General features: G+C 41.7%; 1 protein-coding gene across 11 annotated transcripts in view; it reads right to left on the reverse strand.

Annotated features, from left to right (window-relative positions):
* Nucleotides 1-17,645, reverse strand: part of STON2 (stonin 2) — a 177,567-nt gene that overhangs the window by 130,845 nt on the left and 29,077 nt on the right. For 5 of the 11 annotated variants that reach the window (XM_010364467.2, XM_030930300.1, XM_030930301.1 and 2 more), the window contains 4 exons: nt 10,008-10,116; nt 9,600-9,733; nt 7,989-8,274; nt 5,581-5,865 (listed from right to left, as the gene is read on the reverse strand). In XM_010364467.2, the coding sequence (XP_010362769.2) occupies nt 5,581-5,865; nt 7,989-8,076 (373 nt within the window). In that variant the 5' untranslated portion in view covers nt 8,077-8,274; nt 9,600-9,733; nt 10,008-10,116. The other 6 variants (XM_030930302.1, XM_030930297.1, XM_030930298.1 and 3 more) reach the window with 5 other exon arrangements.

Consider the following 17,645-nt stretch of genomic DNA (forward strand, 5'->3'; position numbering starts at 1 on the left):
GTTTCCTACTAGAGGATCCAGAAAGAAGCCCAATGGATTTCTGCTCAATTCTAAGCACTGTGCTATGTCTTTGAATATCCACACCTAGCAGAACTATACAGAGGAAGTGCTTAGTAAATATCTGGTGACTCAATGAGTAAATTATAAGGAGCTGTAAGGTTTAGGGACAAAGCACAGTGACATGCACACATCTCCTTAAAAAATACCCTGCATCATGAGCCGAGATGGCGCCACTGCACTCCAGAGCCTGGGCAACAGAGCAAGACTCCATCTCAAAAAAAAAAAAAAAAAGAAAAAAAGTTCTCCATCACTACAGATGCTCCCCTAATTCAGACTGACTCATTCTCAGCCTTATGCAAAGGGTTCCATTTTAAGATTTTAGAGACTTAGTACATTAGTTTTCTACGGCTGCTGTAACAAATTACCACAAACTTGGTATCTTAAAACAACAGTAATTTATTATCTCATAGTTCTGGAGGCCAGAGTCTGGGATGAGAATCACTGTGCTAAAATCAAGATGTCAGCAGAACTGCACTCCCCACAGAGGCTTTAGGGAAGCATCTGTTTCTTGTCTCTTGCAGCTTCTGGTGGCTGCCAGCATTCCTTGGCTGTGGCTTCGTCACTAACATCTTTAAGATCAGCATTTTCAAATTTCTTTCTGTTTCATCTCCACAGTGCCTTCTCTTCTGTGTAAGCAAAATCGCCCTCTGCCACTCTCATAAGGATGCATGTGATTGCAGTTAAGGCCCACACATAATCCAGGATTACCTCCCCATCTCAAAATCCTAAATCTCATCTACAAAGACCCTTTTCCCAAACACGATCATATTTACAGGTTCCAGGGAGGACAACCTGGTGTCTTTGGGAGCCATTACTCAGCTTAGTATTGCCAAAACAACAGAGCAGGCAGCAGTGATTGCAGCAAGTCTCACACGTCTCTACTTGCTGCAAACATCTGTGTTATTTCTGCATAATGCCTGCAGTTACATAGGTGGTATTATTGCAATATACAGCACATGTACTCAAACATTTTAGATTCAAATTAAAATCTGAGCTGCACAACAGCCTCCAGAATGGAATGACTGTGTAACTTGGGGAATGTCCACATTATCCATTATGTGGGGGCAGGAGGCAGGGGCTAACGCCTAGTCTCTCCTGTGTAATTGGCCTTAGCTCTGCCAATTACTCTATCCTTATTGTTAAACACAATCTATGGGAGGAAACCCAAGAGGGAATTAGCTTATGTGGGAGAGGTTACTTTGGGTAATAGGAATGTACCCTGCAGCTTTTCATTCAGTTTAGGTTCATTGATGGGTCAAGTTGGGTATTGGCAGAAAATTTGGAACTGGACCCTTGGGTTTATTGCCATTTTCTTTACCACTCTAATGCTGTGCACCATTCTCTATGCTCCTTGGGTTTCTAGGTTAGAAACACTTCTTGAGGTGGGGCCGGCCCTACTCACGGTTTATTTCTGCTTCTTGCCTACAGACTGGGCATCAAGTCTGCTGGGAACCCATCCTACAGGACCCTCCTAAGGTAGAGAACTCCATCTCCACAGGGTTGAGTGAAATTTTCACACATATGAACAGATGGAATTAGTTATACTTGAGCAGTTTTCAAAATTATGCTTTCATGCATTTGAACACTGTCATTTCTTGATTTATTCTCTGGCAATATTAATAAATCTTAAATTCTTAGGACAATGCAGGGCTGAGATTGGATTAAGGCAAGTGACACACTTGCCTCGGATGTAAAATTTAAGGGGGTGCTAAAAAACTCAGTAATGAAAACAACATTTTAACACAGTATATTAAAAATATCAAATCAAAATCAAAGCAGCAAACCATGGCTCACAGGTTGACTATTTCTGTAAATGAAATTTTATTAGAACCAGTGAGACAGCCAGCAGGGAGAGGTCCCCGGAAAAACTCCAACTGGCCTGTGCACTGGGGTGGAGCCACAGAGGTTTGTGCCACTTGCAGCAGGGAAGAGCCTGGCCCCTCCTCTTCCTGTGTGGAACCTGGGATTTGAGCTGTGGGCTGGAGGCACTCTAGATGAATTCTGGCCTTGCTCAGAGCCCCTGTTTCCCCTCTTTTTTCCTTTTCACCCAATAAAGCCCTGCCTTACTTACCCTTCAAACCATCTGCGAGCTTGAATTTTCATGGCCGTGGGATGGACAAGGACCCCATCTTTAACTGAACTTTAGGAAAATTCCTGCAACACCAGGTCCAGGATAAGGGTGGGCCAAGTGTGGCATAGTCATGCAAGTGTTAGTTGGATCTTGTCTGTAAAATACTGATATTTTGTTCATTAAGAAATTTTTGCATTATGCGATTTTAATAATTTTAAAATAACTTTAATTTTTAAACTGAATTCTTAAAAATTAAAAAAATACTTTTTTTTCAAGACAATTATTACGATTTGATATGGAGCAAAAGTGTTTCACGTATTTTTTCCCAATCTGTCACAGAGAATGTTAAAAAGACATACTCAAGAATCACAATTTTAAAAAATTCATAATTTTTACTGCCTCATCAAGGATATTGTTGGGTGAAATAGACATTTTGCTTTACTGTGAGTAGACAATGGCCAACAGTTTTATCTGCTGTTATTTTTTTTACCATCAATGCAAATGTCAAAGCAGTGAAAAGGCAAATAACATCTTAGAATTAGAATGAAAATGATTTTAACCCAAAAGACCCCTTGAAAGGGTCTTAGGAGACCCCAAGGACTATGGGCCAGATTGTGAACTGCTGCCTTAAAGGGTAAAGCTTTCACAATATATCAAAAGCATTGTCAGTCACAAGATAAGATCCTCAGTCAGATGGGGGCAACATAATTATAACTAATCTCAAAATGAATTTTGGAAAAATCAGTGAAGAGTTGAGCAAATTGACTATCATATAGTTTTGAGCAATCAGGAAATCTTTGAGGCTAAAGATAAGATGTGAAAGAATCTCAATGCCATGAATATAATCCATGACCTGAAGGCATGGCCATTTTAGGGCAGCAAAGTGGAGAAAGGGCACCCCATCCATCACTTACCTTCCATTCCTTGCCCCCACTGCCTCCTGGGTAATGAGGGGGCAGAGAGTACTAGAGCAGCAGCAGCAGCAGCAGGAAGAGTGAGGCAAACGAAAGGAGAGCACAGGGCATCCGAAGGCTGCTCCAAGACCTTGGGGCCGGATGGGCTAGTGCGGAAGCTCTCCTGCCATTTCCTAGCACACAACCTTGATTGAATTCCCAAAGCACTGTCTGGCTGAGTCTCCTCCACCATATGTAACATGGATTAATATAAATATCTTCCTCATACAATTGTTGTAAGGAGTACATGAGATGATGTAGTTAAGGCACTGAGCACAGAAACTGAGACAATAAGTATGCAGTAAATGTATCATATTAAGCAGAAGGAACACACTTCTGTGCTCATTCACTGCCCAGTGTTCGGTAACTTTTCCCTACATGCCTTCTCAGAGTTAGGTGTTCAGTAAGGGAAACCTGTCTGGGCCTGTCACTTCTTCTATGCTGCACTGAGAGTCATAACTCAGCGACAATTCATGCAGAAATCTGATGTTTAGGCTGGGCACACTGGCTCACACCTGTAATCCCAGCACTTTGGGCAGCCGAGGCAGGCGGATCACCTGAGGTCAAGGAGTTCGAAACCAGCCTGGCCAACATGGTGAAACCCTGTCTCTACTAAAAATACAAAAATCAGCCGGGCGTGGTGGTAGGTGCTTGTAATCCCAGCTACTCGGGAGGCTGAGACATGAGAATCACTTGAACCCCAGGGGCAGAGGTTGCAGTGAGCTGAGATTGTGCCACTGCACTCCAGCCTGGGCAACAGAGCAAGACTCCCTCTCAAAAAAAAAAAAAAAAAAAAAAAAAAAAAAAGGAAATCTGATGTTTAAATATGAAAATAGACATAAATGTGCAAATTATTACATAAAAATATAAATGTAACAGAATTGTTTTATATTTTCTTAAAATCATTTTTATTGGTATTGAAAACACACTGAAAAACAAAGGAATCAGCCTTAAAAGTGACACTAGGAAAACATTTAACGCACCAACAGAAAAATATACCAACCCTGCTTTTTGCTGGTAAGTCTCTGTGGTAGACAGAATAATGCCTCCCATTCCACCCCAAGATGTCCACATCTTGTCCAGAACCTGTGAATGTATTACTTTATATGGCAAAAGAACTTTACTGATGTGATTATGTTAAGGACCTTGAGATGGGGACATTATCCTGATGAGTTCAGTGTAACCACAGAGGTCCTTAATGCCTGGTGAGCCCAATGTAACCACAGAGGTCCTGAATGGAAGATAGAGGCAGATGTCAGGGAAAGATGTGACTTCAGAAGAAAGGCACAGACAGATGCCACATTCCTGGCTTTAGGGACAGAGGAAGGGGCCATATGCCAAGGAATGTTGACAGACTCTGAAAGCTGGAAAGGGCCAGGAAACAGACTCTCCCCTAGAGCCTCCAGAAAGGAACGCAGCCCTGCCAACACCTTGATTTTGGCCCAGTGACACCCATGACGGACTTCTGAAATACAGAATAATAAGATGATAAACTCATGTTGTTTAAGCCACTACACTTGTGGTGACTTGTTACAGCAGCAAATAGAAAACTAATACAGTCCCAAAGCTTATCCAAATCACCTGTGGCATACTTCGGTGGACGACAAAGAAGTAGCCAGGTCACCAGGGTGGGGACTAACAACTCCTACAGCTTTACTAAGCTCCCCAGTGCAGCTTCTGGCCATTGAAATGCCACAAAATAAGATATTTCTCATGTACAACCACCCCTACCCATGAGGATTCGGATTCAAGAGTTCTGAAGTGTGAGAATATCCACGTTTAACAAATCCTGTTGGTGACATGCTTAGACATGGTCAGTGGTCCACACGTTCACACACATTCATTTATCTTTTTTTATTTTTTGGAGACAGAGTCTCGCTCTGTCACTCAGGCTGGAGTGCAGTGGTGTGATCTCAGCTCACTGCAACCTCTGCTCCCAGGTTCGGCAATTCTCATGCCTCAGCCTCCTGAGTAGCTGGGATTATAGAAGTGCGTGACCATGCCCAGCTAATTTTTGTATTTTTAGTAGAGACGGGGTTTCTCCATGTTAGCTAGGTGGGTCTCAAACTCCTGACCTCAAGTAAGCCATCCATCTCAGCCTTTCAAAGTGATGAAATTACAGGCGTGAGCCACCACACCCAGCAGAAACATTCATTTCTATATGTAAGGTGCTTATGATTTAGGGGCTGAGTAAATATAATTCCAATCCCTAATAGAAAAATATATATGCATTATTTTAAAGACAAGTCAACAGCCAGGGACAAGAGTAAAGGACTAGAAATGTCCTAGAACACATAAATTCTTTTGTATGCTTATGTCAACAAAAACAAGATACAGAATTAAACCAGATGAGAACGCCGTCTGCTCTCCCCTGTGTGACTGCTGCTTCAGGGGCAGGCGGCAGGTGAAATGGAATCCTGGCAGCCCTACAGACCTCTCACTGAAAAGCATCCCTGCTGAGCGTATAACCAAGCTGGGCCCTTCCTACCCCCTCACCTGTCTCAGCTGTTTCATGATGAGGTGGAGATGTGCTGGCCCAGGGCGTGTCGTCTTCAAACTGAACCCAGCTGCTGATGGCTGAGGCCAGGTCAGGTGGGGGCTGCTCAGGGCTTCCAGGTGGGGAAGCTGCTTCAGAGATGAGGCCCATCTTTTCAGAGGAGTCATCCTGCTCCGAGTGGGAATGGTCTTGAGAGCCTCCGTCCACCACATGGTTCTCCCCAGAGGAGCTCTCGGACTGGTCTGGGGAAGATGACAGTCCTGGGAGGTGCTCTTCCGTGCCCCCTGAAACAGATACCAGATGCCACCATCATGTGAGGAAGGCCGCTCTTCAGAGCCATCTCATGGAGGCAAAAACTAAGGATGGCCATGGGGTGCCAGCACAACGCACCACTGCAGTGAGTGGGGAGAAGAAAGAGTCACACCCATCTGACTCCATGTGAAATGACTGTTTCCCCAATCTTGTGTAAATGCTGTAAGCTCAGCATGTCTCCAGTCAGTACCCTGGCAGGCAGAGACTAGGAGCCTTCTTCACTATTCTTATCCCAGCATGTACTCCAGGGCTTGGGGGTCACAAAGGAAAGTGCTTACAGAGGTCAAGTAAGAAATATACCTGCGTCAAGTAGGACAAGTGAAAGGCAAAAGGGACTGGTGGAGACTGTGGCTAAACAGCAGCACTTTTGTCAGAAGACATTCAAATTCAAATTTCAAACTCTTTGCAGTCTACGCTATATACAGCCACAGGACACCAGGTACACACCCGTGTGCACTAATGACCAGCTGAATGTAACCTAGAGGCTATTCCTGTAGCCCTGTATCACTTGATTGGCCCTAGAAAATTTAACAGACTTCAAATTTTTTTTTTTGAAAATTAAAAAAACTGGCCAGGCGTGGTGGCTCAAACCTGTAATCCCAACACTTTGGGAGGCCGAAGTGAGTGGATCACCTGAGGTCAGCGGTTCGAGACCAGCCTGACCAACATGGCAAAACCCCGTCTCTACTAAAAATACAAAATTAGCTGGGCGTGGTGGCACATGCCTGTAATTCCAGCTACTTGGAAAGTTGAGGCAGGAGAGTCACTTGAACCCGGGAGGCAGAGGTTGCAGTGAGCCGAGATTGCGCCACTGGACTCCAGCTTGGGCAACAAGAGCGAAACTCTGTCTCAAAACAACAACAACAACAACAAAACACTATATCCTGACTATGGTGGTAGATATACAAACCTATACATGTGCTGAAATTCATCAGCTGTACAACAAAAGAAGTCAATTTTTCTTTAGAAATTTTTTAATCAAATAATTAATATAAAAATCTTTTCTTCCATCACTAGCCAACTGGTCCATCTGCAAGTACTCAAAGCCTCTATAGCTCTGTCAAACAGAAATAAAATGTGAGCTATATATGTAATTTTAAATGTTCTAGTAGCCACATGAAAAAAAATAACCACAACAGGAGAAAGTATTTTAATAACATACCTTTCAACCCAATATGTTGAAAATTTGTAATTTCAACATGTAATAAATATAAAATTAATTAGCTATGTAATTTTTTTTCTTAAACTAGGTCTTTGAAATTTAGTGTAGATATTTGATGCTTACAGCACATCCCAATTCAGACTTGTCACATTTCAGGGGCTTGATAATCACATGGCCACCATATCAGAGAGCATACCTGTTGACTCACACTTCCTAGGTGTTACAAATGAAGGTGGGATGACTTCAGTAGGCACTGGTAGCTGCAGTAGAACAGAATCAACTGACATGTCTCTGCAAATATCTCCTGGATCCTACCTTGACCTTCATCCCTGAGCACAAGTTCTCTAAAGTCAATACAGTCATCCTCCTTATGATCAACTATGACCGTACTGAGCTCTTTCCACATGCCAGGCACTGCTCTAAGCACTTTTATGTATGAATTCACTTAAGCCTCACAACAACCTGTGAGATAGGTACTGATTACCCCTACTGTACAGATAATGAAACTACACTTGGAGAGGTTAAATAAATAATCTACCCAAAAGCATATCATTCATTCCTGGTGCAACAGGGCTTTGAACCCAAGCCCTCTGGTTCCAGAGCTGTCATTTTTAACGACTACTTTTAACAACTACATTTTAAAAAGGCTGAAAGTAAAGCACTTGGTAAATACTAGGTTTTTGTTTCTTGGGAGAAAAGAGCCAATACTTTTGGTGTTTCCAAGCTTCTTTTTAGGGCCCTAAGGTTCCAAGATGCTTCTTCAGTGTGTAAATTCTTCCACTTAGGATTCTAAGATCTCAAGAAAGAAAGTAAGAAACTGACTCTTTTTTCTATATTAAGATCCCACCCAAAGAATAATCAAGTAGAAGCCATAACAAATAGACATGGTTGTTTGGCAATCTCTTTGCTTTAGGAAATGAAGGCACTCCTTACCCTGCGAGTGGGCAGGAAAGCGTGGCTCTTCATTGAAGGAGACCCATTCTGACTGGTGGGTGGCAATCACATGGTCCAAAGTCGTCATGCTAAAAAGGCACTGGTCATCTTCACACTGCTGACCTTGGGTGAACCCCAGAATACTGTCTGGGGTGGGCTGGGGTAGGGGTATGGTAGTACGGTGGACTTGGGTCCGGGGTCTGTCCTAGGTGTCTTGCCAAGGGCAGTACTCAGAATGTAGACAGATCAGCCCCTCTTGCTGTTGGTCAATCTGCCAGGCAGAAATCTGTTTACAAACAAACAAACAAAAAATGTAAAAGGATAACCATTACATTATACTGAATCCACAAAGGTCTAGGGCTTTTAGTGCTGCCCACAAAAAGGCCTGGGGTGGTTTCCAACTTGCCTTACTTCACTCTGTTCCTGTCATGCCCTCACCTTTTATACTGAAATGTCTGTCTTTAGCATCAAGGTTTCTAGATAAGTCTTCATATCACACTTGTAAATAATTACACAAATTTCAGCAATTAGATTCTCTAATTTCCCTAATTATTGTATTTTAGAAATATTGTCATCTATAATACTATCATTGCAAAACAAATATTAAAACTTTTCAAAACGCTTTCACTTTCTTTTACCAGCTGGCAAAATAAAAGCATGTTCTTTTTCTATTAAATTAGTCCAGTTTCTTGCCTTAGGCAGGTAACTCTTTGAGGGTCTGATTCAAATCTCTGGCAGAAACTCAACAATCTCCAGATGGTATCTCCAAGCATCGTTTATCAATCAAGAAAAACAGAAATGAAGTGATCTTATTCATTTGTAGTAAGAGAATAGGGAATATCTGTGCTAGTGAAAAATGTGAGTTAGAGAAACATTTTCCATCTAGGCCTATTTAAATTAGTTGCAACGGTCTAGCCTTTGCTCACACTGCAATTATGTTCTAGGAATATAGAAAGATTCTTAATTGACATAATTTTGTTTATGGTAATAATATCTTTTTACAACCTGAACCTAGCTCTTGATCTAATAATGAATTAATAAAATCTGAATTTATCCAAAACTAATGTGCTTCCACAAAAGAGCTACTATATACCTTGAATATCAGTTCTTATTAACTGAATATACACAATATTCAGATAGTTTCTAGAACAACTTAACTCACAGCCTTCCAACTGGTGCACAATGAAAACTTTAGGAAGTTTTACTATAGGTTATCATCTGCAGTAAATAATCTCTACGTGGGAAATTCAGTAGAAACATTAACAGCTTTTGCTTTTTTGTTCTTTAAAACAATTAGTTTTGGCACACGATGCTTTCTAAAAACCACTAATGTTTATACAGAATTTATAATTTTCAGAAACACATTTTCATACCATACTTCACTTGATTCAACAACCATTTTGTTAAGTAGGACACGTAGTACTCTAATTCTTCTATGGATAAAGAAATTTGGGCTGAGAAAAATTAAGTGACTTACCTAACACTTTTAGTGTTTCCAGGCCCTTTTGGTACTCTAAGGTTCTTAAAATGCTTCCTCTAGGCTCCTAAGTGGAAGAGCTTACAAATCTCAGCACAGTGGCTAACTGACTTTTTTTCATAATAAGGTCTTACCCAAAGAATAATCAAGTCGAAGCCATAACAAGCAGGTGTGTTCGATGTTCCATGTGTAAGGTCACTCCTATCACTCCAAGAAGTGATAGACCAACCCTTGAGTCCAGGTCTTCTGCAGCCAAAACACTCTAACCCTGGAGTCACAGTCACAAAAAGGTACAACAGAATACAGTATACATAGACTATCACCCAACTTAAGTACTTTACAAATATCAATTACAATGGAACTGTAATGAAATGTCCAGGAAACTCCCCATGTGAAAGTTTGCCAGCACACCCCAAGCTATATAAAGGATGGAAAGCCCAGAAGCCTCTTCTCCAAGTCCCTCACCTAAGATCCTTGCCAACCACAAGGCCAGATATATGCAGACAGCCTGGAGAGAGCAGGTCTCCCAAACCAGATCTTACCAGACAGCAGCGCAGGGTCCACAAGCACAAAGAGCTGATTCCCACTGGCTTCTGCCTATGATGCCTTTCTCAAGCCCTGTCAAATGTGTGTCACTCAATGTGGTAATGGCTGCGGGCCAAGATAAGACAGTAAAATTGAAGAGTCAGATTCCTCCTATCTCAACGACAGCAGCATGTAAACTAGCCCCACTGCAGCCTCAAAAACAAACACACACACACACACACACACACACACACACACACACACACAAAACAAGTCCCTATGCTGACACATGCAGTGTCATCACTCAACAGGGAAAACATCCTGCCGATCCTGTGATGACGAACCCAGCAAACGTCATGGATAAGTGGGGTAGGGAAGAGAATAGGGGAGGAAGGTGAAGGTAAGGGGAAAATATTTAAAAATTTTAAACTGGAAGGTTTTAAAGATCAACAATTTCAGGTGTTATGAGAAAATTGAGGCCCAAGGAAATCAGGTGCACCAATAGATTGTGATCATGGGCCCAGGAGTTAGGTTGTTTGGATTTGAGTCCTATACAGTCTTGGAGTCCTTTACAGTCTTGCACTCATAACTCAACCTCTTTAAGCTTCAGTTTACCCTTGTACAGCAAGAATTAAAAATTCAATCCATAATTCTGAGGATTAAATGAGATAATGTATGCCAAGTACTCAGGACTGGATGTAATAAACCCTCTGTAACAATGACAATGAAAACAGTAGGTGACCTTACAGAGGGCTTACTTTGCCCCAGGCTCCATTCCAAACCCTTTATGAATGTTAGCTACTGCCAGCACTGCTGCTGTTGTTAAATGACTCGCCCAAGGTTGCATAACTTGTTCGTAGAAGTCCTGGGACTAGAATGCAGATTTCATGAAACCACTCCATTTCTATCACGTGCAGATTCTGGTTTCAGTCATTGTTCAAGAAGTTCTAGATGCTAAGTAAAGTCACGTGCTCAGCTACAGTGCCCAGAAGGCAGATTCTAAATCCTCTTCATTATAGATATAGGTGCATTCTGGCCAAGAAACCGAGACCATTCCTCAGAATGTATGAACGAAAAAAGAGCCCCAAAACTTTATCTATCTTTCCTTCACATGTCCCAGACTAGACATGGGCTGGTGACAGACAATGACTGGTCCCAATGAAGACTGGTGGAACAAATTGATCACATGGAACCCCCTATCATATTCTATACTATAAATCCATAAAATGGATTTTAGGTATTTGCCATAGAAGAGCCACACCAATAAGCCATAAGAAATTAGACCTTGAAAAGTGCTGTGCTAGCAGCTGGAAACCCACAGAAGAACCCAATAATTGTGAGGTTAAGTTCATACTGGAATTAGTTTCTTGGTAAAAACCTCACCCCATTTTTAGAATGTGAATCATAAAATGAGGTTTAGAATCACCACAAATGAGTAGTGACTCAGTATCAGCAGGAGGATTGACCAACAGATGCTAAAAGTTTCAATGAAGTTTTGGAGTTGCCATTTCAGAGAGCTACTTCTTTCTCAGCATTGCTTATAAACAAAAATTTGTAGAAGGGAGAATGCAATTGTCTGATAAGATGGGGGTCACAGAAGTAGTGTTGTCTTATGACAGTCCTCTAATTGCCTTTGTGAGACATACATTTCTGGAAATGTACCAGTTACCCTTGAGACAGCAACCCTCAAGCAGCTCCCATCACAGCTGAGGAGAAAAGGATCCAGAGAACAGAAAATACAAGTCCAGAATAACTGCCCCAGCTAAAGGACATGCTGGAAGTGCCACAATTTAGCTGTAGGGATATCTCTGAGAGCTGGAAGCATATGGGACTGGGTGGGTTTCTGAGATCTGAAGGATGTCCTTGATTCTGGACCAACAGAGGGATCAGCGAGGGAAGCCTCTGGACAGGGGATCACCATAAGTGACAGTAAGAATCAGAAGCAGACCTTAATGAGGTGTGTTTCTGTCTGAATAAGCCTCTGTCTGATGACAGCAGAGGTATCCACTGGGGGAATATGGAGTGAAAGGATTGATTGACCATAGAATCTAAGAAGAGTTCAAGGGGAAATGAGAAGCTGTGGGAGGTTTAAAAGCAGAGAGTGACTCAAGAAGTGTGCTTAAGGGAGATTAGCCTTCCTCAGACAGTGCTGGACAGGAGCGTGGTGATGGAATTTTTCAGCCATCAGTACCTCTGGTGTGTTTCACAAAGCTGGGGGCGAGAGTCTTCAGGAACATGTACTGTTTCTGCCCATTCTAGGGCCTGAGGGTGCAAGCAAGAACAAAACAGCATCTCTGCCCTCAAGCAGCTGTCAACTGCAGGGAGATACCACAGCAACCTAAAACAATAACCTCTGCTCTCTAACCTATTCTGGCAGTTAGTCACCAAAAGTAGGACAGCAGCAAGTAAGACTGTTAAGAGACTTCTGAGAGCTTGAGCTATAGGTGGTCTTGAACTGTACCCTAAGCTGGAAAGGAGGGATCTGAGCAAAAGAGCTGTGGGGCACAGGCACTTAGGAAGGGGGAGCAGGAATGGCACGTCTAGCCCACAGTGAGTTACATACACTCTGCTCATCTGAAGAGGGTGTCAAGTGCCCTGGAAAAGGAGCTCTAAGTTTCAGAATGAGTTTGAGCTCTGGAGCCTACCCTCTCCACTCCCACTGCCAATGCCTTAGCTCAGCCCCTCATCATCTCTCACGCAGACAGTTACAAGTCTCCTACCTGTCTCCCTGCCTTCAGTATCACCTGCTCCAACCTACTATCCAACCTTTCATGCTGGAGTGATCTTCCTAAAACCTGAAAATAGCTATGCCACAGCTCTGCTTCCAGCTCCTCAAAGGCTCCTCACAGGATAAAGTGAGGTATGAGAAATGAACAAAGGATTCCTGAGAGCAGGGGTTGCATGCTATACCCTCAGCATTGAGCACAGTGCCTGGCACATGTTAGAAGCTCAATAAAAATTGTAGTATAAATGCAGGCACTTTGTGAATCCGGCCCTGATCCACCTCTCTAATCTCATGTGTCATTCTCTCCCCTTGTGAACCCTATATTCCTGATGAACTGAGTTATTTGAAAGACTGTGTTTTTGAATATACTTTGTCCTATTTGATCACTTGTTCATGTATTAATTTAATACATTATTAAATATTATCTTTAGGATATATTTTCCCGACATTTTTATTTCATGAGCTCCTGCTCACCTTCAAGTCTTAGCTCAATCATTATCTCAGGCTTGGTTCAACAAGCATTTATGCCAAGTGGCAATCACTGAATGCAAAGATAAAGAACACAAATTATTTTGCTATAAAACCTTTATAATGTGCATGCTCATTGTTTTTTGTCTGCTCAATACCCAAAATCCTTTCTTTTTTGAGAAAAAATATTATCGTTCCATCCCTCCTGGTAATTAATCCAGGCTTTGTCAATGGCTGCTAGAATATTGAGGGAATGCTAAAAGGTACAAGGGCCTTGAACACATGCAAGAGTGGCATGGCATGCGAACAATGGAAAATTGACGCAAGCCCAGAAGCAGGCACAACCTAATTCTGTGAAAATGATGACAAGTACGGCATCCTAATCAGACCCATGGTGTGACTCTGGCTCTGTTCACTGCTGGCTAGGTCCTGTGGCTCCTACCTATTTTCCAAGCCACGTTTGACAGTCATCTGGCAATCCAATGAGCTCTTTCATACCTTTCAATAGACTTCTTTCCTGCTTATATTAGCCAAAATTAATTTCTGTTGCTTGCAATCAAGAACTCTGATTTATGGTGGTACTCCTCAACTTCCAATAAGTAAAGTACCATACTTCCCACTGGTCCTTTATCCCCCACATCTTCTGAAAGCTGATACTATCTTAACCTACACTCATTTACCAAATTATAATGAAATTATTTGCTAATGTGGCTACATGAGGAAAGGAACTTGATCTTTTGCTTCTTGATGTCTTTAACTCTTAGAATACAGTATGGCTCTTAGTAAATGTTTGTTGGGTAAACAGCTGAATGAACGAATGAATGAATGAATGAATGAATTTGCCTTAATATACAGTAGGTAGCCTCTTCAGCTCTTCTGAGATGTTAGTAAATGTTTTAGGAAGATTAATTTAAACACTCTGTGTAAAATAGCTTCAGAGGAAATCTGCATATAGGGAAATATGTTCATTCCCCCTTCTCTTTGATCTAAAATTATATCATCCAATTCCAATACAGTAGACACTAGACGTAGGGATTACTGATATGTGGCTAATCCGAATGAGTTGTTCACTTAAGTGTAAAATGTACACCAGATTTTGAAGAGTATAAAAATGTGCAAAATATCTAATAATTTTATACTGCTTTCATGTTAAAATGGTATCTTGGATGTATTAGCTTAAGTAAAACATACTGTTAAAATTATTTTCACCTGACACTTTTAATGTTTTAAAATGAAACTACTAAAAAATTTAAAATCATACATAAATAGCCCATGCTATATTTCTTCCTTTTTTAACTGAGACAGGATCTCACTCTTGCTCAGGCTGGAGTACCAGGGCACTATCACAGCTCACTACAGCCTCAACCTCTGCAGGCTCACATGATCCTCCCACCTCAGCCTCCTGAGTAGCTGGGTCTATAAGTGCACACCATCACACCCAGCTAATTTTTAAAAATGTTTCCATAGAGACAGGGTCTCACCATGTTGCCCAGGCTGGTCTCAAACTCCTGGGCTCAAGCAATTCACCTGCTTCAGCCTCCCAAAGTGCTGAGATTACAGGCACAAGTTACTGCACCTGGCCTCATGGTATATTCCTATTGGACGGCATTGCTCTAAAGCAGTCCATCTTTTATTTCATCCTTGATTTTGAAGGCTACTTTTCGTAAGACACAGAATTTTTCCTTCAGTATTTTGCCTTTTGGTCTGAATGTTTCTAAGGAGCAGTTGATTATATGTAATTACTCATGCTTATATAATGTGTCTTTTTTCCTCTAATGGCTTTCAAGATTTTCTCTTTACCTTTCATTTTCAGCAACTGCATTTAGATGTAGTTTTCTGTGAACTCATTTTACTCAAAGTTAGTGGAGTTTCTTCAATCTGTTTGTCAGTTTTTTCATTAAACTTGGAAAAATTGAGTCAGTATTTCTCCAAATGTGTTTTTCTGCCCCTTTTCCATCTCTTCTGTTAGTCTGTCCTTGCGTTCACTGACTCTCTCTTCTCACCTCCATTCACTCATAAGCTATTCCTGTGAATTTTGTATCTTAGTTATTCAGCTTTTCCACTCTAGAATGTTCTTTTGTAGTTTCTATTTCTCTGCTGCAATGCCTTATATATTCACTCATTGTGACAATATTTTCCTTTAGTTCTTTCAACATATTTATAATGGTTGCTTTAAAGACTTTGTCTGCTAAATCCAACCTTTGGACCATCTGGGATTAGTTACTATTGACTTTTGTTTGTTTTTGTTTTTGTTTTGTTTTGTTTTGCTTGACTATGGGTAATACTTTCCTAAGGTTTTGTTTGTTTGGCTTTTTTTTTTTTTTTTTTTTTTTTTTTTTTGCTTTCTTTCATTTTTTTGCACACCTAATTGTTGGTGATACACCGAAGACCTTCTGGATTTGACTTTCCTTTGCAGAGTACTGATTTTTGTTCCAGCAGGCAGTTTGACCAAGAGCTACTCACCTAGAGCTTGTATAAAGCTTGGTCTTTTACTTCATTGGATTAATTTGTTTCCCAAGGCTCTCTAATTGCTGTAGGACTCAATTTCTAAACTCTGTCTCCCCTGCAGATCTTGACAGGGTGTGATGGTTAATATTGAGTGTCCACTTGATTGGACTGAAGGATGCAAAGTATCGTTCCCAGGTATGTCTTTAAGGCTGTTGCCAAAGGAGATTAACATTTGAGTCAGTGGATGGGGAGAGGCAGACCCACTCTCAATCTAGGTGGGCACCATCTAATCAGCTGCCAGTGTGGCCAGAATAAAGGAGACAAAAGCAAGTGGAATGACCAGACTTGCTGAGTCTTCTGGCCTTCATCCTTCTCCCATGCTGGATGCTTCCTGCCCTCAAACATCAGACTCCAAGTTCTTCAGCTTTTGGACTCTTGGACTTACACCAGTGCTTTGCCAGGAGCTCCTGGGCCTTTGGCCATGGACTGAAGGCTGCACTGTCGGCTTCCCTACTTTTGAGGTTTTGAGACTCAGATTGGATTCTTTCCTCCTCAGCTCGAAGGATTGGATTCCTTCCTCCTCAGCTTCAAGACAGCCTATTATGGGACTTCATGTTGTGATCAATACTCCTTAATAAACTCCCCTTCATATATACATCTATCCTATTAATTCCGTCGCTTTAGAGAACCCTGACTAATACACAGGGCTTGGTTCTAGGCTTTGCTAGGGTAAGTTTAAAGTAAATCTTACTCTAGAGCATGGGCTGGCAAACTACAGCCACAGCCTAAGTCTGGCCCTCTGTCTTTTTTGGTAAATAAAGTTGTATTATTAGTATATTTACCAGCCACGCTCATTAGTTTACATATGGTCTATGGTTGCTTTTGATCTACAATAGCAGAGTTGAGTAGCTGTGACAGATACTGTATGGCTCACAGGGACTAAAATAATTACTGGTCAATAATAACTACTGGCCCTTTATAGAAAAAAATGTACAGACCCTCCTTAAGAATATGGTCCTTACCCCTAGGACACAGGCTTTCTATATCTTGGTTGGATGCTTCAGATGTTAATAAGACATTAATGAGCTCTTTCCACTGTAGCTGGGCTGGACCACCAATGTCCCCCACTACTGCCTGATGTCCAGTATCTCTGTCCCATTCTCAATCCTCCAGCAGCCACTCTATTAAGATCTGTATGGTTTCAGTATGCACCTGTGCACTCTAAACTGGCCAAGGGTTCTCTGGGTACACCCAGACATACTTCTGCTCCTCTCTCCCCATCCCCATGCTCTCTGTTCCCCAACTCTCTGCCCTCTGGTGCTCTGTCCTACAGATTCCAGCTGCTTCAATTGCCCCAAACTCTGATCTCTGTTTTCTTAGCTCAGCAGGACTGCTGTGCTTGGCTTAGACTCCAGCTGACTATGCTGCAGTCAGGAAACTCTTCCCTGGAAAAGAGCCAAGGCGAGTGTCGGGCTCACCTCAGGATAGAAAATCTTGCGCTGCCTGTTGACTGAAGCCTGAAAATAGTTGCCTCATAGATGTTGTTGTTTTGTGGTTGTTCACTGCAGAATGGCTAGTTACCAATTATAACCAGAACTGGAAGTCCTCCTCTGGAACATTACTTTCTGACTTGTGCTCACTTTTAAAAAGAGACTAGTTCAGACATCTAAACTACAGGTCATTTCATACTAATGTCCTGAAAATTAATTAGAAATTTTATAAATCATCTGAGAATAAAAGGAAGGTTTCACTCAGCCATATAGATTAATTTCATTGCTCCAGAGCAGGGAAAATGATTTATTTTGTTAGGTTAGCTATGCTATATAATACAAAAATATTACTTGTGCCTGGCTGGTGGTCCAAAAGGGGTTGTTAAATCTTTGGTCATCTTCCCTGTCTACCTGTTTTTCATAGGTATTCAGCTAGGCGGCATCTTTGAAAATCTCCACATCCACTTTTTGGGTTTGAGACTACTGGCAACCCCTGTCCAGCCATCTGTTTGGAGTTTATGCAG

This window comes from Rhinopithecus roxellana, chromosome 5 (genome assembly GCF_007565055.1).
Source record: "Rhinopithecus roxellana isolate Shanxi Qingling chromosome 5, ASM756505v1, whole genome shotgun sequence".
NCBI classification, from domain to species: domain Eukaryota; kingdom Metazoa; phylum Chordata; class Mammalia; order Primates; family Cercopithecidae; genus Rhinopithecus; species Rhinopithecus roxellana.